Below are 14,941 nucleotides of genomic sequence, written 5' to 3'. Positions count from 1 at the left end.
GAGCCTTTTTTGAGCTTTTCCTCGCTTCTGAGGCAGAGGTGTGTTTAAAGGACAGACTCCACAGATAAACCTTTTTTCCTTTGAAATTTGCTTCATATGGGATTCATTTGTTGAAAGGGGGGTAGCCCAGTGTTACAGAGTTCACCTCCTGTGAGTCAGTCTCAAGTCTAGCTACTACTTCTTGGCTACCTTTATATAGCATGCCTGTGTTTGTCATCACTCCTCTTCATTTTGTAATGCCAGGATGAATCATTTTAGGAATGTTTATATCAGTTTTATATGAAACCAGACAAGCTACAGCTTTCGATCTTACTGAGATTATGAAGTTCACATGTTCTTGTCAGTTGACAGGGTTTAAAAACCTTTTTTTCCCCCCGGTGTGGGAGGGAAAATAGGTTGTTGTGTGTAGTTCTGCTTTTCTTCCAGTTCTGTTTCTTTTCCAAGTTTGCTGTCTTTTGTATGTTTCCCTTGATCTGTGCAAGCATTTCTCTTGAGTCTGGAGCAAGGATAGGCTGACGGAGCAGGGGTTGGCAGCATAGCTGGTTCCCCCTGGCAGGCTGTCATAGACATGAAAGCAGATCAGGGACTTAGCAGTGTTTACAGTCCCTGTTAGATTATCTGCAAACTCCATGTTACAATCATATAATGGCTATTTCAGAAAGTGTAAACCTCCTTTGAAGCAGTTTACCTTTATTTGAACAAATTCTGCAAACATCTTTATAGCTCTTGAAACTGGACAAGATGAGGTTTTTCTTTGCTCTTCCAGCTGTGGCATAGATCTTAGTAACTTTGGGAATAATGAAGGCCACCTGATACAGCACCAGGCAGAAGTTGGTGTTTGCTGTGTTGCATCAGTTTGAGAGCAGTATCTCCTGCACTGCTCAGCCTGTAGGTGAGTGTGCAACTGTACAGGAGCTTCTCATGTGCTTTATGTGCACAGTCACGTGGGGATACAGAACTTGGACCTGCCTTTCCTTTTCCTTTTTTCTTTTAATGGATATTCTGCAGTGTAGTTCTTATGTATCCATCACACCTTCCACGACAGCACTGCTATTAAAAATAATTGACGTCTCTTCACATTTCTTATGGACAAAGGTAGAGATGTACAGAAGAACTAGAAACTTTCAGGAATTAAGTTTGTATTTTCTTGATAGTTTGCTCTTGACTTAACTTCTCTCCCAACACCTCAAGGTATAAAAGAATATTTTAAAATATTTCAGTAGTGTTTAGAATTACTGTTGTTTCAATAAGATGTGACCTCATTCTTGTTCTGGATAGGATTCTTGACCGGTAATAGGTACCAGCGATATCTGGGTTCAGGAAGCTGGAAACACAGATGCTGACAAGATGGCTTTCACTTCCTATATGTTGTACTTTCATATGCTTAGATTTTCCATTGCTCGTCAATGCCAGGAAATTTTTATATCAGTAGAAAGCATTGTGTAAAGCCTTACCACTGTGAGCTCACAGTAATCAGTTCCCTCACTTCGTATTTGTATAAAAGCAAGGCATAGAGGAAAGTATAGAACTGCATTCATTCTATAAAACTTAAAAAATATATTTCAACTATATGTTAATCTAGTACTGAGTTCAACATTAATTGCTTACATTATTAAGTTATTAATTAAAAATACATCTATATTTTATTTCAGTGTAGACATAAGTACCAGAGCTATAACCAATGGTAAGGGTAATGCAGTTACTGCTCCAGGGAGTGTTCCTAATTCCCAACATGATAATTTGTGTTTCTACTATGATTAGCATTTAAAAAAAAAAGGAAGAAAAAATTTAAATCTGTTTTCTGTCAAGCTATAGAGAAATCTGTATTCCAGAAGTTCTGTGCCCAAAATACCATTCTCATTGCTCAGAACGTGAAATGCATGCAAAAAATGGAGTGAAGATATATATTATAAACTTTCCCACTTGCAATTAGCAACTCTGTGAAAACCTACCCATTTTCCATGATAAGAACATTGTTTTCTCCAGGGGTGTAACTATGCACAGCTCTATTAAATTTAACAGAATTCCTTTGGTCTTCAGGTTTTTTGGAGGATGGCCAAATGCAAGCGAACAACCCGATTAGCAGAGACGTTCCTACCTGTGAGAGCTTTCACTTCTTGAAGATACAGATAGCTTGGGGTTAGAATAAGATTAACATAGCTTCACGTAATTACACCTATCTGCCACAGTTAATTTATGTACTGTGGCATTTTAATCAAATGAGTGTATCAAATGAGGTTCATTACTGCTCTTCAAAGTGAAGAAAGAACGACTGAAAAATGTGTGACATTCTGTTTGATAATGTCCAGTGTCCTGTCTTATTACAAGTTATTGATTTTCCTGTTTGGAAAACATTATTTAAGGAAAATAAATGGTGAGAATTATGTATTTTAGTTTTTACTTATTATGATGTCAGGACTGTCTAATCTTAACAATTTCCTCTGTCGTTCTGTTGAAAAATAAGAGATAAACAAGGAACTGAATGCAGCTTTTGCTTCAGTACAGTTAATAGTCACTGGCTTCTGTCTTAGACTTTCCAGATTAGAAGGAGAAGGGAAAAGCCAAACATAAATTGCCAAAACATATTTTAAAAGCAGTTCTACTGATTTTTTTATGCACATCTGCAGAAAGGACATCATACATTGCTTAAACATCTTGATATGCCCTTATTTGACCAACGCCCACATAATTTTTTCTTGATTTTCTTGATTTCCAATTCAAGAGGGCACTTCAGCTTGTGCTGACTCCAGCTTGTGCTGGACTTTTACTGTACAGAACAAATAGATGTCAGTTTATGTGTGTGCATGAGCTGACTGTAATAAGAATCTTGAAGCAGTGTTAGCTGTGAGGTGTTTTAAAGATGTTACATATTACAAATGAAGCTGTGTCGGGGGGGGGATCAGGTTGGGTTCTTCAAAAAGCAATAGTTCATGACCAGAGGGGGGTGGGCAAGGAACAGGCTGCCCAGGGCAGTGTGCACAGCTCCAAGCTGCTGGAGCTCAAGGAGCATTTGGACAAGGTTTTCAGATACAGTGTTTGGATTTTGGGTGATCCTGAATGGAGGGAAGAACTGCTCTTGATGATCTTTCTGAGTACTTTACATCTCAGGATATTCTATGATTCTATGAAATAAAAAGGAATAGGTGATCAGAGATTGAGGTATGTAAAATAGGCAATAGTATATTTCACATGTCTTTTGATGCTGACCCAAGAGTTGGACAAGGACAAGAGTTCACACCAGCTTAAACATGAACCAGCAATGTTTTCTTGCAGTTAAGAAGGTCAGCAGCCTCCTGAACTATTAGGCAGATAAGTGACATTATCCTTCCACTCTACTCAGCACTGGTGAGTACATCTTGAGCTTCATTTCAAGTTCTGAGCTCCCCCGTGTAAGAGAGACATAGACATGCTGGAGCACAAACACAAAAATGCTTAAGGGTCTGGAGCATCTCTTCTATAAGGAGAGGCTGAAAGAGTTGGGACTCTTCAGCCTGGAGGAGGCTTGGGAATCTTATCGATAGGCATAAATACCTGCTAGGGGGAAATTAAGATCAAAGCTGACTCTTCTCAGTTACATACAGTGACACGACAGTGGTCACAAACTGAAGTACTTCAGGTTCCATCTGAACAAAAGAAAAAAACACATCTACTGTGAGAGAGTATGAACACTGGCATGGGTTGCCTAGGGATACTGAGGAGTTTCCTCCTTGAAGATAAGCAAAACAAGACGGGGCATTGCTCTCATTGACTGCATGAGCAGAGGGAATGAGCTAAGCCAGATTTTGGAGATGCTTTCCAGTCTCAGCTATTCTTTGATTTCCTGATTCCATGAAGACAGTCAAATCTGTAAAGATACTTTTGTTGTACTTCATTACACTTGCACAGTTGTCTGTTGATAAGACATGAAAGTTAACCCACTTTTATCATTGAACTTTTTAAAATTCTGTGTGAATATTTTTCTTAAGCTTATGCAGAATTTTCACAGTCTAGAAAAAGCCACAGTTGGGAGACTTGCTGTCTTTATGGAGATGAGAGGCATAAAATAAGTGGTTTTTTACAATAAATGCAAAAATAAAGATTTTCAAGTTCAAATTACAGTTTCAAAGCACTTAAGATGGAAGGATCCTCTGCAGATTATCATCTGTATAACATACTGGTGCAAGGGCATTCCTCTGCAGTGGAAAAAGATAAATTCCTCCATTTCTGTGGGCTGCCTATTCCAATATTTAGCTGTTCTTCCAGTGAAGGATGTCTTTCTTACATCCAGAATGAATTTCTCCTGAAGCAGCTTTTCCCTTGTCCTGTAACCAGATGTAGTGGTAAAGTGAGCATCTCCATCATCTTTGTAGCTTCTTTTTAGATATTGGCAGATAATTATTGTAAAATGACTTTAATTGGCCCTGCTGCCGCCTCTTTTTTGATGCAGCCCAGCATACTGTCATCCTTTGGGGCTGCAGGCATGCACTGCTGGCTCATGTTCAACTTCTTACCCATGAAGACCTTCTAAAAGACCTTCTCAAGCCCTTCTCACCTGGGCTGCTTTTGAGGCTTTCTTCTTCCAGTCTGTACACACACCTGGAATCGTCTCAACTGAAGTGTAGCACCTTACTCTTGGCCTTTGACCCTTGTGATTCCACTTTTCAAGCCTGTCCAGGTCCTTCTGGATTATACCCCTTCCTTCTGTTGTATCAACTGTACCACTCTGTCATCAGCAAACTTGCTGAGGGTGCATTCAATCTCACTGTCTGTGTCATTGAGAAATATATTAAAGAGCACCTGTCCAAAGACTGGTGAGGGACATCACTCATCACTGGCCCTGGCTGGTCATGGAGCTGTTGACTGCAACCCTCCAACTCCAACCATCCACCCAATTTTTATCCTTTGAATAGTCCACCCTTCAGTTCCATATCTCTCCAATTTGGAGATAAGGATGTGGTGTGGGACCATGTCAGAGGCCACTCTGATCGCTCTGAACCTTCTTTTCGTTGTGGACTAAACACATTTTCTTGTATCTCTCTTCATATGTCTGATTCTGTAACCAAATCATCTTTGGTGGCTCTTTGCTGGACCATCTGCACTTTTTCTTCCTATTGAACGTGGGGAATTTAACACTGTATTGCCTGCATGATGGGTGTTTCTTCTGGTAAGGTTTAGTAGCATAATAAGATTTTTCTAGAACTCTCTGAGGAACCCTCATATCTAGTTATAGGAATCAAAATAGGCTTCCTGGAGGCTAAAGAGATGTAAATCTCTTTTTTATTATTTTTCAATGTAATGTAGAAGGGGATTTGTCCCAAGGTTAACATAAAGTATAATAGATTTGAACCTATTTCGGCTAGAGTCAAGGGTTGTTCAGCCACTAACTGTAATGGAATGAGGGAATAGCAGGCAATTTTATGGAAGATGTCCTGAACTAGGATTTTTCATGGTTGTACTAAGAAAACCACTCAGTCTCCTGTGAAACACAGAGAACCGCAGGACAACCCAGAATGAAAAATCAACTCTGCCAAAGGCTTTTACAGAAGTCCCCAGGAAAACAAATATTTTTGTAGATAGAATGCTTCTTTCTAGCTGAGAGAAAACACATGTATTTTTATGTTGAGAATTGCTCTTATATTTTTCTTCTGGAGGACTGTGCAAATTGCCATAGCAAACACAGATCTTGTTATATGACATTTATCCGTGACCTTAATACTGCATTTTTGAAGGCTAAGACTTGCCTAAGTAAGTATCTGTATTAAATTTTTGTAGGAAAACTTGGAAGATGACAGTTAAGAAATCTTAGTAGTGATCAGTGCTCTTAAAAAAGAATGGTCTTCCTCTTCAGGAAGATTGAATGACTAGCAGGGACTTTTTAGTCCGTGTTCTAGGTTTTTGGCAAGATGCAGAGAATATTAAAATATTACCTACTTCTTTTCTGCTGTATAAGGAGGAATAGGAGTGGACCCTCAAGCCCTGAGGCCAGTGGTTTCCCGCTCCAGCCTTATCTGAGATTGATTTCATGCTGGAAATGGTTGAAAAAAGAGCCAAGAAGACTCCTCACAGGCTTGGTGGATGATTGAGGCTTCAGTGCTTGGACTATATCCTTGAGCCTCTTTTATTTATAATACAGATACATTCCATTGATTTCAACCTTCTCAGTGTTTGTCTGTAGCAGGAGAAAGTAGAGACAGAAGTGTCACTGATTGGGTGTTGAATTTATGATGGACCTTAGATCAGTTGTTCACAGGCTCTGATGGAAAGATGTCAAAAGTAGTAGTATCTTCTGTCAAAGAGAAACCAATAGTGTTGATTTATAGAAGGAAAGTAAAGAATCTTTGAGGAATAATGCTTATCCTGTTCATGTGTGAAATCATTCGGTGTCTCAGCAGAAGTTGTCCAGCCACTGAGTTTGAGCTCTCCCTGTGGCTGACAAGGAGTGGAACTGAGAAGGCTCCTCAGTCCTTTGACATGGCTTGACTGGAGGTTTCTAGATATCATGGTGTAAATAAGACTGTAAATAACAATTCCTTTGTTGATAGTTACATTTAAGTAGCCCTGAGGTGAGGTTATAAGTGTAAAGTGAGAGTATAGAGGCTGCAAAGTGATTTTATTGTATGTCATGCACTCTGATGTTTTTCCTTTGCAGGCTCTAAGCTCTTCTGAAGGGCACCAAAATCTCAGTTTTAATATAGAAGAAAGCAACAGTTGTATGAGAGTGATCAGCTTGAAATTATGAGCCCCAAAAAACCAGAAATCTCTAAATAGGAAGATGTTTCTTTAAATGCCTTGATTTTGGGATGATGGGGCAGTTCCTGATGTGGAATGATAAGGGTTGGCAGTAGGAGAAGTACTTCTGTAGTGCTGTATTCTTGTTTGATACCATTGCTGAGTAATGCTTAGTGAAGTGGTTGCTCCAAATGGCACATCCAGGCAAAAGCGATCCCACACTCTTCTGTAAACAATTGAGTGGAGGAACCATACTGGTGCTAGACCTGCTTTATAAAGGGAGTAGCTGCTGATGTGTCTCCTCAGGAATGACCTATTTACAACAAATTCTGTCTTAACAACTGTATTTTGAATGCATTTGTTTTTTTACTTTCTCATTACATAGAATCGGTCCTTAATATATTTAATATTTTTAGTGCCCTACAGATACCAAAGCAACGTTTGGGGTCCACCTTAAAGTAGTAGGAGACTGGACAGGTACGTAGAAAAAAAATTCATTTCAGAGACCAATATCTTTACTCAAACTTTCTGGCTTCAGCACAGTTTTACCTTGATTGCAGCATACTCTTACCAGAGAACATTTATGCTTGTTTTCTCAAAGATCTTCTTATTACATTCTTGATGGAACCTTTGCTTTATTGAGATGTGAATTTCTCCAGATAGCATGTTTCTCTAACTACTAACAGATGTTCTGATCACAATTTACTGATTTGCAGTCATCCTCGAGCTTCTGCCTCTTTTTCTTATTTTTTTGGTAGCCTGCTGCCCCTGTACAATGCCTCTGTACATAGTAGAGACTGCAGAAATGCTGAAATGTGCAGCTCTCAGATAAGAGGATTTTAATGCCAGCGATTTGAATGGCTGCCAGGTCAATTAACACCCATGGAACAGTGAGATTACAGGTTGCTTTCATGTTCTTCCATGCTCTTCCATTGCTCTCTGAATGTCCTCTAGACCAAAGGTGTAAACCAAGATTCCCTGCAGAGAAAAATGTTAATTTCCTGCTCCCTATACAGTTGTATACTCAAGTACTAGTTGTCATCATTGCTTGGCAGCTGACTTTCTTCTGCTTAGCATAGCATTTCCTTGTAAGGAAGATAAATAAACAACACCATCTTGTTCATTTCCTAAGAAGCAATGTTTTCTGTGTTAATTTGTTTTGGCTCATGTTTTTGTGGAATGGAGTCAAATAAACTAAACCCTAAAACGGATTAGACCGGTTCAGGGAAAATAAGTGCATCAGTGTCTGTTCAAGTTACTGGTCCAAGTGCGTACTCAGCTGTGGAAGTGTCTGAAACTTTAATAGGAAAAGGTTAAGAGGATAATGCCAGTTATACGTATAATGCATAATTACCCCAGTTTTCTGGCCTTTCTCAAAGCATAAATTGTTGTCCAGACAGTGGCAGAGTATGGGCCTAACTGGTCTTCATTCTGCCTCGGTATGCTGCTTTTGTGCACCCCTCCTCCCTGGGCTGGGGCAGGACAGTAGGTACCCCAAATGGAGCAGAGAAGTGCTAGCTAAATGAGTTTTCCAAATGAAGTGGCATCTTTGAAGTCTCTCCCTCAGTGCTGTGAATTGCTCTTTAATAGTATTCAAATGTCTTTCTTCCAGCTCTGTATCTATATTCTCCACTATGAAGCTGGTCTGCCTAAGTGGTACTGTGGACACTGTCCTAAGTAGAACTCATGACACTGTTACAATACAGAGAGCATGTGTTGTAGTATAGCTACACAGGGCTATCTCCCCATGGGTCAAATGTGCTGGCACGAAGCACGCTGTTTACCCTGCATCTCTACCAAGCAGCCCTCTTCGCACTCATTCCCTTAAGCCCTCTGACAGTTAATGGTCTCTAATCTTCTGACTGTTTGAGGAGAATACTGAAGAAGTACTAAGACATTTGACACATTCCTTATAATCTTTCTTAAGCATATTTTAATGGCTGCTCCCAGAAACGGGATATTGGGCTGGGAGAGTTTTTATGCAGCATTCTGTCATTTAAGCTCCTCTCACAACCTATTCCCTCAGCCTTTATCCTATTTATTCAGATTCTCTATGTATCACATTTTCACTTTCCTGACAGTTTATGCGTGATACCAAAGAGAGTTAGCAATTTATTTTAGAAATCTCAATTACAGGCTTAAATTAAATGGATGCAAGAAGAGTTCAGATACAGTGTGAAATACAGAGAAGAACCAGTTCATTTGAACTGGTTCAAATGTCTCCTCACTGAGTTCAGTTTCTGCCGCCTGCACCTGAAACACATACAGAAAGAACAACTGCCTGCCATTAGCTGTAAGAACATGAGCTGGGGATGGATGCACAATGCTGGCAAATCAATTCTGCAAGTTATGTTTCAGGTCAACTCTCTGACACTGAGTTTCGTGTTTTGAAAATTGAATAGAATACCTTGTGGCCTTAGTGATTGTATTTTGTCAGCTGGGAAAGCAACTGTGTGTAAAGAGAAAAGATAAGGGGTAATAGAATTATCAGCTACTGGTGAGATGTTGCTGTTAATGCCAATTATCGTCCATATCCCAATACATAAAACTGTAGATTGCCAATAACTCGCAAGAAGTGGCTTCTGAAAAAAAGCAGTCCGTTTAGAATTATCTTTTCTTTCTGCACAGAAACAAGTATATAGTGGATTTTAAGGCAGTATATGTAATCATTTTCTTTTTAGAGCTGTGATTTGAATATCACAAATTGTTTTACAAAAGAAGCAGGGGAGAAAGAACAAATCTTCAGAAATTGTATCTCTAAGACCTTTGCAAAGCTAAGAGTAATGCAGATCCCCTAAGCAATGTATTTTTTGCTTTATTGAAATCAAATGGAGGTGTCTGAACTTAGAACAGTCGAGAACCTGCACTTCTCAGAAGCACTGTGTATATTTCCAATATAAATCTGAGCTCTTTCATTTCTTGACTGTGTTATGGTAGAGGTAGTAAATGTATTGTGTTTAGCATTCAAGTTTGTTACAGAAAATAGGTATACACAGGCAGTAGAATTCCTGTAATGTGGTCTTAGATGCCTATGTAGATTCTTTCAAGCGGACTGCTTCTTTTGGCTTCCTTTGTAGACTTCTGGCCTATTGCTGTGTCTGTTTCAGGAGACAAACCAGGCCCCAAGCATGCCTTTTTACTCTTCATTGATTTTAAAGGAAGTCAAGTTCTGCATCTCTACTTTAGAGGTAGCTTAGTTAATTGAAGGGATCTTTAAAGGTCATCTAGTTCAACCGTCCTGCAATGAACAGGAACATCTGCAGCTTAACCAGGCTGCTCAGAGCCCCAGCCTGACCTTGAGTGTCTCCAGGGATGGGACATCCATCACCTCTCCCACCTCTCTGGGCAGCCCTGTATCTACTGTGGGTTTCCGCTGGCTGATGTCAGTAATGGCAAATGTGAAGCCGTGCAGCTTGGACTAGCTCTCATTTGGAGCTACACCAGCATATCTTACAGTGCAGCTGCCCAGGAGGTAGTGCTGGTGGGTGATGGCTTTAAACCTTGCAGATCACTGGTGTCTCTGCAAGGGTTTCTGTATGAATCCGTAATGAGATCTGTAGATGAGCTGATGAGCAGGTTTTGCTATTAATGACCTTCTGAACGCCTGTTCTGTTCTGCTTCTCTCATATGTCTTTGGTCAGCTTTTTCTCAGTCAGCTTTGAGAAATTTGGTGTCTTAATATTTACAGAAGGATTTTAGGTTGTTTTTTCCTCACTTGACGCCTAGTTTGTCCTAGCATTGTCAGCTGTCAGGGTGTCCTTCCTCGCCGCTGCATCAAGTGCCACTTGTTTAGTCTGAAAGCTGACATTCCATCTGGCACCTCTGGAGGGAAAAGGAGAGAACCCACAGACCATGCTTGATGTGTCTAGCCTCTCAACGGCAGTGAAGAAAGCACAGCAATGCAAGACAATGTGTCTCATTTACTGGCCAGACTTCAGGGTGCTAGACAGAAAGTGGTACTGATGGTGTTGAAATGACAGACGTCTGAAGCCTCACAACGTGATTGTGTGGGAAACAAGCAGACAGCACTCGGAAGTGTTGAGGTGAACTGCATGTTTTAGGGCATCAGAACATTGCTGTTATGCTGCAGGCTGTTCTGGTACAAATTGGGCTGGGATTGTGTTTAAAACACTGCTGCTGTTCTGTGCTCTGCAGTAATTTTTATCTTGTAGTGAAATCCTCCTGCCTTTCAGGTGGTTATGATCTTGGAGAGTATTTGCAAAACCTATCTGCCATTCTGAGCAGCAAGATACCAATTATGAAAGCCCTGTAAAGCACTTTAATATGACCCATTAAATCAGAGACTGCTATCCACTCAACTTAGTACACATTGTGGCAACAGGAGGTGCTGAGCTAGAATCACAACAGATCTACGGGGGATGCTCCAAAAGTAATGCCTCCTATGTTATTATGTTGGCCCACAATGTCAGAGGTGGATGCTGGTAGTACAGCAGTAGAGGTTGACCCTTCAGTATTCCGCTACATTTTTTTGCTGAGTTACAGATGGTAGCAGAGAAGCAGTCTGACAAAATTGCATCTGACATGGAAGTGTGTATGAAGCAAAGGTGTGTCACCGAGTCCCTCCATGTGGAAAGAATGGCACCCAATGACATTCGTGGATGCTTTCTCAGCATTTTTGGAAATCAAACAGGGGATGTGAGCACAGTGATGCTATGGATGATGTGTTTCTGCAGTGGTGGTGGTGCTGTGAGAAATAAGTTACGCTCTGAATAGCCATGCACAGCTGTACTTCTGAACCTGTGTTTATAGTTTGTCATTCCATAAATGACAATGACTATATTGAGAAATAGTGTTTCATAGCTGAGAATTTGCTCTGGGAAATAGTGCTGTTGTGCTCTTTGTATTCATTGTAGTTTTCATGGAAGTAAATAAGAAATGTTACTTTTGGAGAGACCTATGTATTTTAGTGTATTGATCTGCATTGCTGTAGAAGGCAATGTCTCACCAGGAAATACGGATGTTATCTTAATTCTTCCTGCTGGAGATGAGGATAGGCATGGTCAGGAGGTCCTTGAGGTTGTGAATTTTTATCAGAGACTGTTATAGTCTTTTTTTCTGGAAGATCCAGGTTTGGAGCAGGTAGTTTCAGGAAAAAAATATTATGCAGTTGAAAACAGCAGAGCTCTTTTCCCAGAACATGGCAAATGTATGAAAACATGGATCTTGTTTAACTATGCACTAAAACCTCAGATAGCAAGGAGTACACAAAACAGAATTCTCATCTAGATCTCTAATTTCTTGAACAGGCTTAATTTGTAATGCAGTTGTTTGACCTGTTGGAGATGGACTGAGGATTTTTTGACTGCCCTCCAGAAGACAATAAACATGCCTTCTAAGTAGCTCCGAAGGAGGCATAATCTGAACTTTCTGGGCAGGGAGGGTTTGTCATATCCTTCATTACCCTCCTGAGACCTTGAAGCTCCTAATACAGAGAAGATCTGAAGCTCACTGCACATTGCTGCCCGTAGCTGGTGTAGGAGCTAGCAAAGGAATAGTATTTTTTTAGTAATGCAGGAAATAGTTTGGAAGATACTGAAATATTGTATCACTCTGTCAGTATCAGCTGTATTCGCAGCGGATCTTCTTTCACTGGAGAAGTGTGAAGAAGGAATAATATCCTAGTGACAAGGTGACACGAAGGAATAATATGACTACAGAGTCTGCCAGCAGGATGTGACAGGGTTGTCCTGGGGTCACTGTCATTGCTACTGAGTTTCTCTAAAGCTATCTAGTCAATTCTGATGAGCAGTTGCTCGCCTCATTTCCTCTTACCTCCAGCTCTGTTTGGTTTGGGCCTTTCTCATTCTGTAGTAACATGATTTTTGTTGTGTTTAGTTCTTCCATGGGATTCCAGGCAGGGTGTAAAGGTGTTAATGTTGTGCTAGTGTTGATTGTTCCAGAAAGCTGAAGGCAGAGATGGTAGAGATGTTATTTTTTCCCTTACATTTTATGACTGCTGATTCTTATCTTCTCAGTGAATCTTACTTACGCTTCTAAGGAAGATTTCAGAATTGAGTGCTAAAGAGGTTTAATTGTGTTTCTTTTACATAATTTGATATTAATAATAAAAGTAGTACTCTTACATTACCGGGAGGTTAAAATACCTTAACAATATAATTAGCCGAAGTGTGTTACAAAGAATACTAGTTCTATTCTTCAGTGCTATTAACATTCATTAATCTTTTTATTTATGCATGTAAACAGCTCATTAAAGGCAGGATTAGGAGAATGGAGAAAAAGGAAGATAACAGTCAGTTCACTGGCTGTGCTCTGAAAGCCCCTTTTCCCTGAGTAAAGAATTATTGCTGAAAGAACATGTCTGAAGTTTTGACTCCAGCTGTGGATTGTTGAACACTTGAACTGCAGCAGACTGAATACCAAACCCAGTATAACTTACATCGACTCTGATTTAAGCAATTTGTGAATTTTTTTCTCCACAAAGAAGAAAATCAAGTTTGTTAGGACAGAAGGTTGCCTTGAAGTCTCTGCAGTCCTTTCTTTATACACCTTGTTATGTGTAACTCCCTGTTAGTGAGCTCCTGCTCTGGAGCTCACTAACACATAACAACTGATAGGAACTACATGAATACAGTAAAAACAGAAAAAAAACCAACCCACACTCCACCTTGAAAGTAGAGTTACAGGATAGGAAGGCTCCAAGAGATGTAGGTGAGCGGGCTTCCATGCAAGTCTTTGCTATGGTAATCTGTGTTTCTATGCAGTGTTTGATTTGTTGAGAAGACAAAGTTGCTGCTCTGGAGTTGCCAGTTCTTTGGATTCATGCATATGAGGGTCCCATTCTTGTGGTAGTTTCTGTGCAGAGGATCAGATCTGCTTCAGGCACTTAATATGTGAAGTCTAGCTGGACTTCATGGTTCCTTTGTATGAGCACCTTTAACAGATTTGTAATGGTTTCCAAAGGAATGGGAGAGTTGACACAAAAATGCCAGCTCTTCATGCATGCCTGCACTACCCTGAGGCTGTAGCCCACTTGCTTGGATGCCTCTCAGGTTTTGCTGGGTAATAATGCCTTCCAACTTCTTGTTTTGTTCCCAGTTCAGTGAAGCTTCTCCTTCAGGGGCAGATGAAAAATGCAAACACATTTCAGACTTGAAAATGGGAGTTATCACAATTGTTAGTTAAAATACCTTAAAATTAGATTGAAGAGGTTTATTTCTGGCACCTTTTCCTAGTAGACTCTGAAAGTGCTGTAGTTAATTAGGAAAACAGTATTTCAAATTGGGAATGTCAAAGGAATAGAATAACTGCTGTAGAAACTGCTGATGTCTATAAACTTCATGAGCAGAAAGGACAGTTACCTATATGTGCTCCCCGTTCCTGCATGACACTTTGGAATTTCATGATTAATTTCTATAGAGAAGCTAGCATAAACCAGAAACAAAACTTGGGATTGAATTAGCACATTTTTCAGGTTCAGCATTTGGGTGTCCGTGGGATCTTTCTGTGCATGAAGTTCAAATCTGTGATGGTTCCCATGATTTACTGTTTTCATAAAATCACAGAATCATAGAATTGTTTGTGTGGAAGGAACTTCAAAGACCATTTAGTTCCAGCTCCCTGCTGTGGGCTCCAAAACCTTGCACAAGGTCTGGCTGCCCAGGGCTCCATCCAACCTGGCCTTGAACATTTCCTGGGATGGGGCATCCCAGTTTCTCTGGACAACCAGTGCCAGGTTTGCAGTCTCTCCACTTTTAACATTCCTTTGAAATACTGAATTGGAGTCACTGTTCAATAGCAGTGTCATCTCTGATGTGGGCTGTGAGGATGATGTGAAGTGTAGCACTATTACCATACAGATTGCCAACAGTGGTGATTGATGGCCCTCTCAGATGACTGTTTATCATGCTGTCTTGTATTGCTCCTTAATCTTTGGTCTCTCCTACCTGTCAGCTTATTTCTGCTAATGTCTTACCTAACAACTGGATGGGAAGAGAGAGGGTATCATCATGTTATCTGAATTTGTTCTGTGTTCAGTACAGAGCCATGGTGGTGTGTTTAATAAAACTGACAATATTGCAAGTATCTCGTATCATATGATACGAGAGTCGCATTTTAATATTATTTAAATAGCAAATGCTGTACAGCTCCTTGTAGGCATGATAGTAATGCTCAAGTTCTGGTCAGGGATCCCATATCCTCTCCTCTCCTCTCCTCTCCTCTCCTCTCCTCTCCTCTCCTCTCCTCTCCTCTC

General features: G+C 40.2%; 1 protein-coding gene across 2 annotated transcripts in view; it reads left to right on the top strand.

Annotated features, from left to right (window-relative positions):
* NOX4 (NADPH oxidase 4) overlaps nt 1-14,941 on the top strand; it is a 103,862-nt gene that overhangs the window by 39,612 nt on the left and 49,309 nt on the right. For both annotated transcript variants that reach the window (XM_042837434.1, XM_042838244.1), the window contains one exon: nt 7,125-7,185. In XM_042837434.1, the coding sequence (XP_042693368.1) occupies nt 7,125-7,185 (61 nt within the window). The remainder of the gene's footprint in view (nt 1-7,124; nt 7,186-14,941) is intronic.

The sequence above is a fragment of the Centrocercus urophasianus genome, unplaced genomic scaffold (genome assembly GCF_019232065.1).
Source record: "Centrocercus urophasianus isolate 14NV4802_14NV808 unplaced genomic scaffold, USGS_Curo_1.0 seq_1, whole genome shotgun sequence".
Classification (NCBI taxonomy): Eukaryota; Metazoa; Chordata; class Aves; order Galliformes; family Phasianidae; genus Centrocercus; species Centrocercus urophasianus.
This window is presented reverse-complemented; position numbering and strand designations above follow the sequence as displayed.